Here is a 17216-nt window from a genome sequence, read left to right as displayed (position 1 = left end):
ATTTATTTATATATTTGCACCAATTTAGTTATATATGTAATACTTTGATTTTTAATTATTCAATATATTTATTATTTCATAATATGTAAAAACATATAGTACATAGAATAATTTGTCTATATTTTTTTTTTGCTAAATTGTAAATGTCATTGCAAAGAATGAAGGTTTGGTTACATGTCAATGCAACCCAGTCTGCTTTTCAGCCATTCTGAGAGCTTAGAGGTGCAAAAAAGTTTAAAAAAACCCCCAAACCCCAAAGAGATCATGTTCAATCTTAACCAAACAATGGAAGCTCAAAACATGATACCAAAATAGAACAAAAGACTAACACTTTTACCAAAATAACTTGTCTATATAATGTTTATCCTGCGCAAGGTACATATCTTTACCTAAATCCGTAAGTAAAATCATCGATATATCTGTTCCATTTTTTTCCAGTTACACTACAAATCTATATCGTAATGGTAATAGCCGCCCCTCGTCACATTCATGATATTCTAGTGGATTACGTGTTTTTCTTTAGGATAAACATACATATGGAATATTAGAATCCAAAACGGTAAGTGACAACTGACTAGTGGAATGCTGAAAAAAATTGTGCTTTTTCAAATTTCAAAGCTGTAGCGATCGAGTGACGTTATGTAACATAGTTCAGCAAAATAATTGGAACAAATAGCGTAGTAGTAGTTAACCACACGGTGGTGGATTAGTGGTCTTGACGGAGCAAAAGCCTCAATACGGACCCATCTTCGAAACCCCGTGTGGTAATTCAAGCTAGCGTTGAATCGCAAGAATACATAGAGTACTGTGGGATTAGTCGGTTGACCTCAGTCACCGGATCTCCATGATTATCAAAAAAAAAAAACAAACAAATAGCGTAGTCTAAAAGATAAGATTTATCAGTGTCGTGCCAGTCAGTGAAATAGGAAAATGAGGTTTAAGGCCTCACTGGTCCTAGGCAAAACCTAATAAAACATTTTTTATCCAAAAATTTATTAATATTATATATATATATAAATAGTTTCCAAATCATAAAAAAAAATTTTATGATTTGACCTCTAATTTGTTTTGTAAAATATTTTTGACTCCTTAAATCCTAAAATATTCCTTTTTAAAAAATATTTATGATCTTTTAAATCTCACCTCTAACTAGGGCATCTGATTTTGTGTATAATTTTTTTTCTCTTGTTTATGTATAAATTTTTTTTCCTTAAATATGTATACCAAAAATCCAAAGTAAAACTATTTTTAATTCATCTTTTCTTTCTTATGTGTTTGAGTCAGTTCTTATCCATTATTTTTGTTTGCAATTATTTTACATTTTTCATTATAATATCCCTTTCGGTGCAAAATATATATATTGTTTGCAAATCATAGTTTTATAAACATGTTTTATAATTATTTTACATGTTTCATTATACATGGTTTTATAAAAAAATATAATCATAGTTTACATTTGTTTGTTTTGAATATATTTGTCAACAAATTATTTATAAATATTTTTATTGAAATTTTATTTTATTTATTTTTAAAAATTATTTTATAAGAGATAAAAATATTTAAACAGTATACTACACTTTTATTTTGCTTTTGACATGAAAAGCTCTAGGCATGGATGGCTCAGAGCCGTGCTTCAAGTGTATTCAAAAAGGTTTTTGCCTAGGACCCCCAAAATATATGGTTTTTTTAGGGCTCCAAATTTCAGAAAATAATTAGTATTAGAGTGGTTTAAGTTTGTCATTTATTTATAAACTAAAATCAGCAAGTGAAGATAATTTGATATCTTGTACCAATCTTCGAGCAGCTTTAAGGTATGTAAATCATTATGATGTTATTGGAGATGATTTGTGTTTTGAACTAATGGTTCTAAAAGAGATGTTGCCATAAGATTACAAGAGACCTCTTGAAGTTCTGAATTTTTTGAAATGAAGAAAAAAGTGTTATCCAGACTCATAAATTTCTTATTAAATATTATTGACGATTCCAGTTTCAGTCACTGCTGAAAAACGCTTTTCCAAGTGAAAACTCGTAAAGTTTTATATGGGATCAACCATATCACAAGAAATGTTAAATGGTTTAGTAATTATATTTATAGAAAGAGAATTAATTAGGAATCTAGATTATGAGAATTTAGTTAAAAATTTTATTAAAAAAGAGGGAAGAAAAATTTGTCTTAATTTTTTAATTATTATTTTTTTTCTTAATGATTTTCCAAATATATATTACGCTCTAATAAAAAAAGTTATAAAAGAGATTCATTTTTATATTCGCTTCAGGTCCCACTAAACCTTCGCACGGTACTGGGATGGCTCTGCTATTAATAAAATGTGCAGAAGGAATAAAACAAACACTGAGTGATTATCATAATAACTGCGGTTGAATATCGCAAACAAAATTTAATCAAGCTTTTACATATTATGATCACCCTTTGTGAACTCTACGCTTTTATATTTTTGTTTAAGTGGTTAAGCTGCATAAACGATCTTTTGAAGCCAGTGTACGTACTATTTACGAGTGGCACCTCTTGTTGGTCTTTTAGTTCTGCGTTGGTCTAACGCTTCCTCTCTCGAAAGCCCACGTGCGCTAGATACCCCAAATCGAATCATTCTAAATTTCTGTAATTATTTTATCAATACTATTAAAAGAGGATCATTCACTTAATGAGAATTACACTTTCTCAAAAATACCCTTATTTTTACAAAGGATGAATAAAATTCATTAATGGCATTTAAGTCTTTTGGTTTTGGGCCTACATATACACCTAAATAGATTTATAAATAATGGGCATATATATATTTAAAAGATATACTAACTTTAAATATAATATATGTATAAATATATTACAAACTATAAATAAATTAACAAACATGAAAATATCATTTTCTTAATATACATATCAATATTCAAAACAGATCATTTGAATATTATACATTTTTTCAATACAAACCAAAATCCTCTATCCTACACCATATATCATATACATATTTGAATATCATTTTTCCATTTATAATGTCATTTTATACATAATATTGATATGGCAATTACGAGTGTTCAAGAAAATTTTAAAAACTATATTAAAATTAATTTTTAAATCTAAAATAAAAGCACAAACTTATAATAGGTTATTAATGACGAAAATAAACTAATATTGTCATATCAATAAGTGTTTTGTATTATCATTTTTTATTTGGATAACATAATAAAATTTTATCAAATTCTAAGGAATCACTAATTTATGTAATATTAATAAATATATGAGTAATTTAATCAATTTAAAAAAAAATTACTATTAGATATTTTGTAATCGGATCAATGGTATCAGATTGCAGGTTAATAGTGAGTTTTTGGATTTTTACCTGGTTATATCAGATTTTTAATTAACGAATTTTTCATTAAATCCGAACCGGATTATACACAATGTATCGGGTCTATAGGTCTAACCATGAATCTAAGTCAGATATGAAAACAAATCTTAAAACTCAAACATTATCATAGAACAACTACCATATTTCAAAAAAATATCATATTTTGAAGAGAAAAAAAATGATAAAACCCTAAAAACTCAATTGTTATGGTTCGACACAAAAATAATGGTAATTTGCAAATCAGTTTTCGATTAATAAATGAAAAACAAACAAACCCGCGCTTTCTAAGCGCGGGTCAAAATCTAGTTTTATTTAAAGGCCTAAAACCATCTTGGCACTTCATTTCGAGGAAAAACATCAAATAACGAAAGAAAATATTTCTAATGGTGAATTATTCCGAGAGAAAAAATTGTGTAACATTGGAAAATATTTTTCCTTTTTTTTTGATGTTTTCCCTCATTTTGTTTTAAGATTTTTATTTATAATTAATTTTATACTTTTATATTGATAATTTCATAATATAATTATAAGTTTATATAAACCCTTGTATCTTTTTAGAAACTAAATTTATGTACATAATGAATATCTAGTTAAAATAAATCATATTGGAAAAACTTTGTAAGTTTTATAAAATAATAAAATTTATTTAGAATTAATAATAAGTGGTGATAACATAATATATTTGAAATTGTTTTTTAGTGGAAAAATAAAAATCATTGAAGTAAATTCATTTTGAATTTACTTTATTTTGAAGAAAAAATGAGAGTAACTATTGAAAATGCCATAAATTTTATTTTTGATAATCATTAATTGTGTATTAGAGCATTCCAAACATGGCATCAAAGTTAGTATTAAATTATACCAAATTTTGGTGTTTTGGTGTCATATTTTCTTCATCTTCAGACATAACATTAAATTTTATACCAAAAATAATATTATATATTATTTAAACTAATTAGTGATAGTTATTAAACTATATATTAAATGAAACAGAATAAAAAATATATATATATATATGTATATATTTTTTAAATATATATTTGATGTGATGAATTAGTGTAACACTATTCACATTATATCGAATTTGATGTTTTGTTAGAGATGAAATTATATTATATTTCATGTTTTGATGTCTTATCAGAGTCGGTCTTAGTGTTTGATACTATTTTATATCCATCTGGTAACTTTAAAAGATAATATTTGATGCAGGCCCGACTTTTTCTTTTCCCTCTGTAAATTTCATTAACGAACCAAAGGAACATAGAGTTAAAGACTGAAGACACTAAGCAGGCAGACGCATAGATGTCCCCTGAGACTGAGCCCATACGTGGGAATCAAAGTAAACAAACCGATTAAAATTACAAGGACACACACAAACATGACACCACTTCGAACATTTATTTACAGAATTTTTGGTAGTGTTTTATTAAAAAATATATTGATAAAATACTTTCAAATATTTATTATTTTTATCAGTAAAATTATGTTTAGAAACAATTAAGCTGATATTATATTTCTTGTTTTGAAATTAATACATTTTAATAACTTATTGAAGTATATGGTATACTTTCTCTTTTACAAAATTGAGATTATCAAACGCATATAAATACTTACATTATATTATTGACCATTTCATAAATATCAACTAACTGTTGCTACTGAAATATATTTTCAAAATTATAACTAATAAAAAGGAATTTGCCTACAATATCATAATACATAATGAAATATTTTACTTTTAATTATTTTGGATAATTATGGTTAAATTCTAACTACATAAATTTAATTAGCAATTTTTCTAAATAATTTAAAAGTAACTTTAACAATAATTTTTGTTACTATTTTGATTTTTAAAGAAAACTTATATGGAATTGGACTGTTTTATGAAATTTTAACGTGATTTATTGTTCTACTAAGAGCATCTCCAAAAAGGAACTCTATTTTGAAGTTTCTAAAACTCTATATTTGAAGTTTAAAGGTGTTTTTCTTCAAAAGCAAAACTTCAAACTCAACTTTAAAACTATTTGCATTTTATAATAAGGTTCTTATATTTATCATAACTAATTTGAATTCATAAAACTTTTGTAAATAACTAGCACATATATAAACATATAAAATTTTAAACAAAATAACTTAATTAATATTAAACTTCAATCAAAATACCATATTATTCCATAAAGTGATTTTCGTAATGCATATATGATCTACTAGTGCATTTTGAAGTAAAAATGAATATCCTCTTTTTTAATTTGTAGATTAGAGATAAAAAAAGCGGGTGATATTAATACTTGTAAATACATTAGATAAGAACCATAAAGTAAAAGAGAAACATAAAATATTGCTAAAAAACTAACTTTTATCGATACTATTAATACTCGTGAATATATTCAATATAAACAAGAAAAATTGTACGAAAAGATATCATCATCAACAAAAACCATCATCAGTTACACAAAAAATAATTGGACAATATTTAGAAATTTTGAAGGCTCCGGTTCAAACTTACATGACTATTAGTGTTGTTGTAATATTTAATTGTGCAATAGTTATATCTTCATGTAATTATTTAAAAAAATTTTGTTAAGTTTCTTTTGTATATTTTTGTTATCTAAATCTAGTTTTAAATATTTTAAATCTTATTTTAAAGTTTTATTTAATTATATATATAAACTTAAAGTTTGTAAACAAAACTTAAATATTTACGAGATATCATTTTTATAAGGATTAAAACAATAAACAAGAAATATTTATGAATCATAAATGTGATGTGTAATTGTAAGGACCAAAATGTAAATAAAAATATAAAACTTCAAATTTGAAGTTTTGAATAGTGAAACTTAAAATATAGAGTTTCACTCCTCAAAATTTCAAATTTGAAGTTTTGAAGTTTCTTTTTGGAGAGAAAAAAACTTCATATTTGAAGTTATAGAGTGTCTTTCGGAGATGCTCTAATATGTGTGTTTTTGTAAAATATTTCAAAATATATTTTTAAATTTCCATAAGGTATTAGAAACTGTTAGACGGGCATTTAATGTGTGTACATCAAAATGGTCAAATAAAGCCATAAATTAAATAGCAAATGGATTTTACAAAGTAAATAGGAAAAAATGATTTTATAACCTTACCTGGTTCTTGTTTAGTACAAGTTCAGTCAACAAAAATTAAGAACGCAATACTTTTACATGAAAGTGTTCTTTTTGTTTTTGAGCAAATACATGAAAGTGTTCATTCAGCAAATTTAGTGGGTAGTGTTATAAGAACATAACTAGAACTTAGAACTTGATCCGCGTTTCCGCGCGGATGTTTGATTTAACTTGGGTTCAACATAAATTCATAAACCATTAGTTTTATAAAAAAATTTCATGTATATTTTTTATGTTTTGTAATTTACATATAGAGTAAATATCTTATTTTATAATACAGATGTTTGATAATATTTTTTTTATTTCTACATAATAGTATATTAAAAAAATTATAAATTGATGCAATTTGATGTAATTGTACTATTCATTATTAAACTGTTATTTTTTTAATTTGTTTTAAAATGGAAAACTATACTAATTTTTTTAAAAAAAAAATTGCATTAGTTTTCTATGAATTATTATTAATTTTATGATAATTTTATTTTTTGAACAATGAACTCTTAAATTTTTTATATTTTACTAAATTAAATAAGGTAATACTACATTTAATTTTTTATAATATATACTATATATTTCAGTTTGTGTTTTTATTTTCACCACAAAGAAACAATAACCATTGTAATTAATTAATTTAAAATTATTTTAAATGCGGTGAAAGAATCTGTAATATTTTTAAAAAATACAAAAATGAAGTATTCAATTTATTGTAAATGAAATGGCTAAATGTGTGAATAAAAGAAAGTATTAAATATGCGATCCATGTTTCCAATCAATTCTCATTTATCATGTTATCCATGTTTCCAAAAAGTACCAAAATGTATTTCAGTTTTAATAATATATATTTTTTATAATATATACTATATATTTTAGTTTGTGTTTTTATTTTCACAATAAAGAAATAACAACCATTGATATTAATTAATTTAAATTAATTTTAAATATAATGACATAATCTGTAAATAAAAAAAATAAAAAATGAAGTATTTAATTATTATAAATGTAATGACTAAATGTATAAATAAAAAAAAAAGTATTATTATGTTATTTTTGTTTCTAAACAATACCAAAAGATATTTCAGTTTTAATAATATAGATTAGTGAATCTACTTACAAATATTTAAGTGGGTGGATCACAGTTTCATTTTAGTGCTGATTTCAACATATATGTATTTTTGGCTCATCTAGTTCTGTTTAAATTATTCAAACATACAATAAAAATATACGAGTCAATCAGTCGATCAATTAAGTTTGGTTGACAAATTCTGTGATAATGTGTGGCAAAATTTTCATGCCGAGGATATGGTTTCTCTCTTTGACTGACGATAATGTCTTCATAACACTAGTTGATTGTGTATTTCTAGAGATATTTAACGTCATGATGAGGATTATTTTCATTAATTTTTATATATAAGTTTGAGATTTCATATCTCATATATATTTTGAAGTTGATGAGTTGTAATGCTAAGATCAAATTTCTTCACTGTTAACGACCAGGAGTTAGGACCAACTGTTATATCACAGCCACCAACAAACAAACGCATACCAACATCTATAGAAATGCAAAAACTCAGCAGTTCCTTTTTCATACTGTGCCTGCCTGGCAGACATGAAAACTGACCACTCTGTCCGATTTGATGTTTTATATTTTAGTTATTTAAACAACATAATTATTAAAAAATAATAAAATTGTATCAAAATTTAAATCAGAAAATTTGATCAATTTAATCAAATTCGATTAAATCAATGTAAACCGACTAATAATAAGTTAGATCAATTTGAACGTTTAACTTGAATTCCTTTACTTTTATGAAACTATTGTCTTTTCTGAAAACACAACAAAAATACCAAAAATGTTAGACATCAACTTTTTCTTCAGATAATTCACTGTTACTCTCGCTATCATCAATGTTCACATATATTGTATGTGATTTTGTTAACAATTGCATCTTACGTTATCAGTGGGAAGAAAGACGAACTTACTTCGGTTTGTTCACAGTACTTTTTTTCTTTTGGGAGCAAAATTTCTGACAAGACATATCGATATTGGCGTTGTAATGTTGTTGGCATCTTTCTAATGCAGTCAGTATCCGGCGTTTGTCTTCCATAAGTAAACTCTATGGATGGTTGTGTTTTGCACTTATCCACATGAAAAAATGTTGATCTAAATCATGATGTAGATTACGAAAACTAGAATTGATGCTATCTTTCTTCATATATGGATCTAGATTAGTGGTGTATTCATGGTGGTGCTCCAAGGTATGCATATACAATTTGTTCACTAATCTAGAATTAATTGTTGAGAAGAAAATATGCAACGACAAGGCAAATGAAGTAGCGTTCTTATGAGAGAATGTTTGGAAGGAGAAGGTAAATGTTGATGTTGTAGAGAAGATAATGCTAGTGGATTATATCAGAGTTATTAAAGTCTATGATATTTACAAACGTACTGATACAAAATAATTGGTATCATATTTTCATAGTTCCAAGACTAGTACTAGGGGTAATGAGTTTTATTTATGATAAACAATGGTAAAAGAGATGCCTAGACGTAGACGCCATATAACATTCACAAAAAATTTCAGAAATTGAATATGCTTTGGAAGGCTTCGAATATTGAGGCCCATTATTGAAATACCAGAAAATGTCAAATGGGCCAGTTCGATAAATTATTAAACGATAGACGGCAATATTACAACAATGCCACCAAGGGGATGTTCGATGTTACTTCGGTTAAGGGGTTTCTTCTTCCTTGCGCCTATTCTCCTCGACCTTCAAGAATTAAATTAGGGGTTTCTTTTCTCGATCCAATCCCCAAATCCGGGTTTTGCGTTTGAGAAAATAAGCAATGAGGAGATCATCGGCGAAGAGGGACACAAGTTTCTTAGAGCAATTGATTCTCTACGTCGCAGGCGCTGCATTTACCAGCTTATCTCTATACGTCTGTGCCCGTCACTTTGACCCGAATCGTGACGCTGCTACAAAGGCCCTCAAGCATAAGAGAGAACTCTCCAAACGTCTTGGTCGTCCCCTTATCCAGACCAATCAATACGAGGTAATAGCTTTGTTTTCTTGTCTGAATTCATTACAAAACGAAAGCATTCTTCTTTAGGGACTTTAAAAGTTTCAACCTTTTTTTTATTTTTTTATGTTGGAACATAACAGGATGTGATAGCTTGTGATGTAATAAACCCACAAAACATAGATGTGGAGTTCGATTCTATTGGAGGGTTGGAGTCAATCAAGCAGGCTTTGTACGAGCTTGTGATTCTGCCGTTGAAAAGACCCGAGCTTTTTGCTTATGGGAAGCTGCTTGGTCCTCAGAAGGGTGTTTTGCTGTATGGTCCTCCTGGCACTGGGAAGACCATGCTCGCCAAGGCTATTGCGAAAGAGTCTGGAGCTGTTTTCATCAATGTGAAGGTCTCTAATCTGATGAGCAAGTGGTTCGGTGATGCACAGAAGCTCGGTAAGTGTAGATGTAGCCCCTCTTGTCTGCGTTTCGTTCTATTGTTGTGAAGTAATGACATTAGGTGCTCTGTTTCTCTAGTGGCTGCTGTGTTTAGCTTGGCGGAGAAACTCCAACCTGCGATTATTTTTATAGACGAGGTGGATAGTTTTCTTGGCCAGCGCCGTGCGACGGATAATGAAGCGATGGCGAATATGAAGACTGAGTTTATGGCTCTATGGGATGGGTTTACTACTGACCGTGAGTTTGAACTTCTTGTCTTTACTGTCTCCTGTTTTAACCATTTTAGAATAGGTCCGGTTTAAAGAGTAATGTTGTCTGTGTTATAGAGAACGCTAGGGTGATGGTTCTTGCTGCAACGAACAGACCTTCTGAGCTCGATGAAGCTATACTGAGACGGTTTCCTCAGGCGTTTGAGATCGGTATGCCTGACCGCAAGGAGAGAGCTCAGATACTGGAAGTTGTTTTGAAAGGAGAGAGGGTCGAACCGGGTATTGACTATGATCGTATAGCTGGGTTATGTGAAGACTATACCGGTTCAGATATCTTTGAACTCTGCAAAAAGGCAGCTTACTTCCCAATCAGAGAGATCCTAGAGGAGGAGAAAAGGGGCAGACAAGTTTCGGTTAGTATTACAAATGTCAAATGTTTCCTGATTTTGGAGTACTGATGTGCTTGCATTGTTTCAGGTGCCTAGGCCGTTGACTCAATTCGACTTGGAGAAGGTTCTTGCTACTTCAAAGAAGACACAGGTTGCTGCAAGCGAGTACTCTGGCTCAAGCTCTCACGCTTCGGTTTGGAGAAGTCCAAGGGATAGTGAGGAGGTACAGGCAGCTATAAATGGCATCTCAAAGCTCTTTACTCCTAGGATTGTAAACCATCAGTCGGATTCTCAGGATCCAGAAGGAGATTCAGAATAGATTATTTTTCTCTGGAGTTTGTTGTGTATAACCAACCACAAAAGTATTACTAGAAAATTTACACTCTTTCAGATGTCTGAATTATGGACATTTTTCTTTTACATCATTTGTGATTCTTTGGGCTGTTTAACTTTTCATTTATCATTCTAAAGCTAAAGCAATGTATTTGTTGTGTATGGATAATTACGCTCACTCCTAAACGGAAACACAATATGGCAAATTACCTCAGAATGTTTATCGGCCACAAATAATGTACGTTGTATGGAATTAATTGTGATACACAATGTATAAAATTGTGGATCGGACGATGAATCATTTTCTCTTAAAGAGTGTAATTGGCAAGTAGTGGAGTAACAAGAGTAAATAAAATAGAATAAATGGAAGGACAAAATCTACAATGATACACTTTGATCACTATCTATACTATTAAAGCATGATCATATTGTCATAATTACCTTAGGGGCATGTTTCATTCACTAACATTGCATGTTTCATTAAGGGCAATTAAGTAATATTAATAACAAATTTATATTGGATCATTATTTTTGGATCCAGCCCAAATCAAATCTCTCTTGGGCCATTTGTGCCTATTAAAAAATCAGATTCAATTCTCATTTTTTTTACTTTGGGCCATTGAGTCTAAGTTAAAATAATTTTTTTTCAACTATTCTTAATTATTATTTTTTTCTTTTCTTAATATAATTTAAGCATTCATAAAAATAATTGAATTTTTTATTGAAAAGTATAAATCTTTATTAAAAGTATATAATTTTTTAATTAAAATATTAACCCCATGATAAAATTAATTTATCAGAGTTATACCAACTTAATTCATTAAAAAAATAAAGTTTAATTTTTTAAACATAAATAGTCATTTAAAATGAAATACGATAAATAAAGATAAAATTTTTAAGTCTTTTATAAAATAAAACACAAATATATGAAAATGTGACATTTACTAAATATTTGTCAATTGAAAAAAAAAAAAAATAAATCTGCGCTTTGAAAGCGCGGGTCAAAATCTAGTTCATCATTATTTAGCGTGCCATCACCGTTTTGTGGTTCACTTTTAAAAAGTATAAAAAGGTGTCAAGAGCATGATTTGAATCGGGGTTATCGTTCATTACTTTATTATGGAATAGAAAATAAAGTAAGATTGTAGCATATTTACTCTGTATTCTATTTTACACTATTTTAGAGAGAAAAATATTTATGTTGGTTTATGGTGTGCAATGAATTTTATCATTAATAAAATCTAATTGCAATCACAATAGTCATTGTAGTAAATGATGTGTTAACCCATTCTAAAACGTGAAAACAAATAGATTTCAAAACATATTCTAATCTTAGCAATATGACCAAGATTTAGTAAGCTTAGATTAAAATATATATTCACTGAACTCTATTTAATCCTAATACTAGTATTACTGCCCGTGCATATAGCACGGGTCGATTTATTGTGTTTAAAAATTCTTTTGTTTTTTTTTGCTAAAAAGATTATTTGACCAAAAATCTAATTTTTCAGTCAGAATAATTATTATTTTTGTTAAATATTTTGTGAACCTGGATAACAGTGGCACCTAATATTAGAGGTGAATGCATCCAAACAAAATGGATAAAAAGGATAATACAATAATTCTTACCTTATTTTAAAAATACATGTGTGCAATATTTTTTCAAAAATAATTAATATATATATATATATCAAAATATAAAATATAGCTAAAATACTATATTTGATCTAGTATTTTTAGTTTTCGATGGCTCATACATACAGTAACAAATACTTAATTTAATATGAATTTAGAAAAATTATAAAGTATATCTAGTAGTTTACACTGTGTTGTTAATATATTATTTTACAGTTTTATGAATTTGTCGATTTATTGTACATAAAAAAACAACCCATATTGGTTATTTTGATAGTTTTTTAAAAAATTAAATTTTACAAATTTACCTTGCTATTCTGTTAAAAACTCTTTGAATGATTAGGCTTCCGGGACAACTAAATGTTTTATTTTAAAATATCAATTCTTTCTGTTTTTAGCTATTTGTTAAAATTACTGGAAAATAAGAATAGAAATTTAAGAAATTTCAAAATTAATTTCAGAAATTATTGAAAATTTTGAAACTAAATGATGAAGCAATAATAAAATCATTAAAGAGTGAAGGCCTTAATTTTGTGGTGCGTTAAAACTACTGTAAAAAGGTAAAACGAAATTATCTCTTTACCTGAAATTCTGACTGGTCAAACGGTTTGCATATCATTTATCTAACTCACTCGTCTTCAACCTTCGCCAAATTTACTCTAGAATAGATCTCACTAATTTTCAATCAGCTTTGATTTCTAAAGCATATCTGTAGCAAACAGAAATAATTTAAAAACTGAAAAAAATATAAATATCTATGCTTTCTGAATTCGTTATGAACCATACTGCAAATTCTGGAAGCCATGCAACAAAATACTTAGGTTAGACGGATCTCTCCATATCACCTTACCATCTCAATCTCTTCCAACACGATGATTTTAAACTCGAGGCTTTGAAAGAGGTTCAAAGACGCCAGTATATCAATCAAAATATACATGATTTAGAAAAACTTGTAGATGATGAAAAATAAAAGTTTCACATGGGTGCAGAAAAAAAAGAAAGAAGATATGAGTAAACCCGTTAAAATTTAGGAGAGGTAATGGATCAGTTGTTTCTTTGAGCAACTGAAGATAGTAGAAGAACGGTGAAGGTTTTTGTTTTGTTTTAATGAAGCTTGTATATAAATTTGTTGACGATCGAACTGACTTCAAAGTAATATATTTATATTATAAACAGTATATGTTTACAAAAAAAAACAGCGTGAAAGAGGTGGTGAGATCGTGGTTACAGAACGAAAATCAGTATGTTTAGATAATGTAGCCATAACCAAGAGATATAAAAGAACCTTACCCACTTGGCTAAATGCTTTAAACATTTGTCTATATCCAGATCGCCGATGTAAAAAGATGCCATCATCTCTTGTGCTATCTGGCCGTCTCCACAGCTGCACCACAGCGTAAATCACCAGAAACCGCTACCCGGTTGGCATTTTGACAGTTATGCTAAATCTGAACCATTTTCAAGAAAGTGACTCAATCAATAAAAAAAATATGGTATAGAAGATGCCAACCGTGAAAGGATTAAAACACATGGGAGATAACAAAACCTTACCATGATAAATCATCTTTGACTTCAACACATTTTCTTCACGTTATTCGAGTGCTATTGCTTATACAACAACTGATTGTGCAGAGACATTAAAGAGTATAGGTTTTATGAAAACACACAGAAATTGTGTGGAAGATTGAGTTAAATTGGAAAAAGATAGTGAGTTTAGCTTAGAGAAATCTTGATCAAAACGACTGTGGATAGGGAGTTTATTACAGTTATTCAATTAACCAAACAGTTTGAAATTTTGATAATTTAATTTAGAACGTGTGATGATAATCTGAAAGTTTTTAGGAATTTTAAAACAGATTTTTAACATTTTTTAATAAACAATTAGATGCTAATGTCATATGTCAAAATTTGATTGGCTATGTGACTTGTGCTTTAGTATATAAAGGATACCTATTTTTCCTTTCTCCTCAATCGCTTTCCTCTTTGTTTCTCTCGGGCTTGCTGTTCGTCGTAGGTTAGAATTACCGTTATCGATCCCTCTTCTATTCACGAGAGACATGTGAGTTATGGCTTTGGTGTAGAAAGATCAGATGCGGTGGCGATTGGAGCAAGAGATTCTCGGCTGGGTCAACTTCGTGGGATGTATGTGATGACATATTCAGTACTGAAACATTTCCGGTTATACCGGGCAGAGGAGTGGAATGCGCTTTGGGTCTGCATCGACACTCTCTTATGCCCTCTATAATCATTAGAGGAGGGTTCAGTTTTTGCTTTGGTCCAGGGTTACGATCTGACTGTGACAGCACATGGAGCTTTAGTGAGGCATGCACTCTGGAGATATGTGGTTGTGGTGTGACTTTGTAATAAGAACTCTACTAAATAAACATCTTTAGAATTAGAATTCGGACTTATTATCCGGGATCTGGATCCGATCCGAAATTCTATCGGAATCCGCTCCAAAAATAGGATATCCGGATCGGGATTCAGATGCAAATTTTTTAAAATATAAAATTTTATTAATAAATATAGTTGATTTATTAATATTTATATATATAATTAGACTTATAATATTATATTCTAATTTTATAATATTATATATATTTCTATAAATTCTGTATAAATACTTAATTTATATATTATTTTTAGAAAATTTTGGTATTTAAAAAAAATATTTTTTACTTTTTATGGATCCGAATCCAAATCTATATATTTGCAGGTAATAAAATATTTAGACGGGTATCCGAAACCCAAATATCCAGATCCGAATATTAAAATCACGGATTCAGATCATGATATTCTAAATTTTGAGGATATCCGTCTCTATTCAAAACAACCAAAAAAATTTAAGGCTTCGACTGGTGACATGTAGTATTAGAGTTGAATTACAATAAAAGTTACGATTTGATGTAACTTGCAGTAACAATTATGTGGTAAAAACTGTAGATTTATGTGGTGAGTTCGCTGTGAAAATATTAATTGTTATTTTATCAATATTGTTGGATTGGTAACATTTTGATGTATAGGTTGTGGTACATATTATTTTAAAAGAATATGAATAATAAGTACATATTATCTTAAAAGAATACGAATAATATTTAATACAGTTTTAATAAAAATAGTTTAAAACTAAAATGCATAAATTAAAATTAATTAAGAATATTGATATATAAAGATCCCATATATATACAAATAATTTATGTACATATTTTTTTAAGGAAACTTTTAATCAGCAAACAATATTAAAATAATTGACTATTTAAGTGGAACTTATAAAAATAATTTATTTACATAATTTTTAATCACCAAAGAAAATTAAAAATTAAAATTACAGAATATTTTAACTAATTAAATGGAAATATATTTTTTAGAAAAGCTTTTTGCATGATTTTCAGAAAAAACTTTGGCTAACAAGTAAATAACCATATTAAATTGTTAAATATATTGTATTAATTAATATAAAATAAACATACATAACTACATGATTATGTATTGTAAATTTTTAAATTTGTTAAAATTCAAAAAGTAGACATGGGGTAGTTAATAGTCAAACCCGATTTTTTTTGAACTCAAATCAAGTAATATATCCCAATGTTAATAAATATGAAATTAATAGATAAGATGTAGATTCAGGTGACCAATGTTATTTTGAAATTAAATTTCAGCTACAAAAATTTATGTATACTTTACTTTCTGTAGAATTTATATTTGATTTTTAATTTTACGTGGTATAAAAATAACTGCATATATATGATATATAATACATATACACAATTGTAAATTAATAAACTCTTTTTAAAAAAAATTATGTTCACATTGTATATTAATAGGGAAATTGCCACAAATAGCACATTCATAGTACCACTTTTCATGTTTACACTAACCACTTTTACCTTCACTTTTATTGAAGGATAAAATACAACTAGGTGTTCCGCCCGCATATGCGGGCATAGTATTCTTATAAATATTTGTCTATTTATAACTATTAAATCAAAACCAACATAATACATTATTAATTATGTTTTTAAAAAGATAAATCAAACACTAAAACCTATATTTTATAATAAAAATAAATATTTTCAGATAAAAACACAACATATTTAGGAATTATCTTATCTTTTAAAAATATATTTTATTTTTGAGAATTTTATTATATTTACTTATAGTCAATTATCTAATATAGCATAAAAATAAAATATTATTAATATATATTCATTAGTTTTTATCAAAATATATAAATGGTTATTGTTGTGTTAAATTTTAAAATCATTCACATATTAGAATTATTTTAGAAAATTATCAGCATTTAATTATAAATTATTTTATATCTAACTATAAATTTTATAATAAAATATTATTTTTAGATAACAACATAATATATCTAAGAATTATCTTATGTTTTAAAACATGTTTTTATTTTTGAAAATTTTATTATATTTATTTATAGTCAATTATCTAATATAATATATGAATATAATATTATTAATAGAAATTCGTTTATAATTATTTATATTTTAAATAATTCTTGTTGTTATTAATTTTAATCTCTTATCTAATCAATTAATTTGTTTTTATTTTTGACTAATTTTTATAATTTATTTATTAAGGGTATAAACGATTTATTATTAATTTTAATCACTTTTTAATCAGATATATTTGAAATTCGTTTTTATTTTTTG

At 27.4% G+C, this 17216-nt stretch overlaps 1 protein-coding gene across 1 annotated transcript; it reads left to right on the top strand.

Annotated features, from left to right (window-relative positions):
- Positions 1–9193: 9193 nt before the first annotated feature.
- LOC103844829 (ATPase family AAA domain-containing protein 1) lies at positions 9194–11074 on the top strand. The gene is made up of 5 exons (XM_009121654.3): positions 9194–9560; positions 9671–9971; positions 10053–10211; positions 10301–10596; positions 10661–11074. Exons 1-5 carry the CDS (start codon positions 9354–9356, stop codon positions 10889–10891), a joined length of 1194 nt encoding a protein of 397 aa, XP_009119902.1. The 5' UTR covers positions 9194–9353; the 3' UTR covers positions 10892–11074.
- The last annotated feature ends 6142 nt before the right edge of the window (positions 11075–17216 follow it).

This window comes from Brassica rapa, chromosome A10 (genome assembly GCF_000309985.2).
Source record: "Brassica rapa cultivar Chiifu-401-42 chromosome A10, CAAS_Brap_v3.01, whole genome shotgun sequence".
In the NCBI taxonomy this organism is placed as follows: domain Eukaryota; kingdom Viridiplantae; phylum Streptophyta; class Magnoliopsida; order Brassicales; family Brassicaceae; genus Brassica; species Brassica rapa.
Note: the sequence above shows the minus strand (reverse complement) of the source record. Positions and strands in the feature narration are given on the sequence as shown.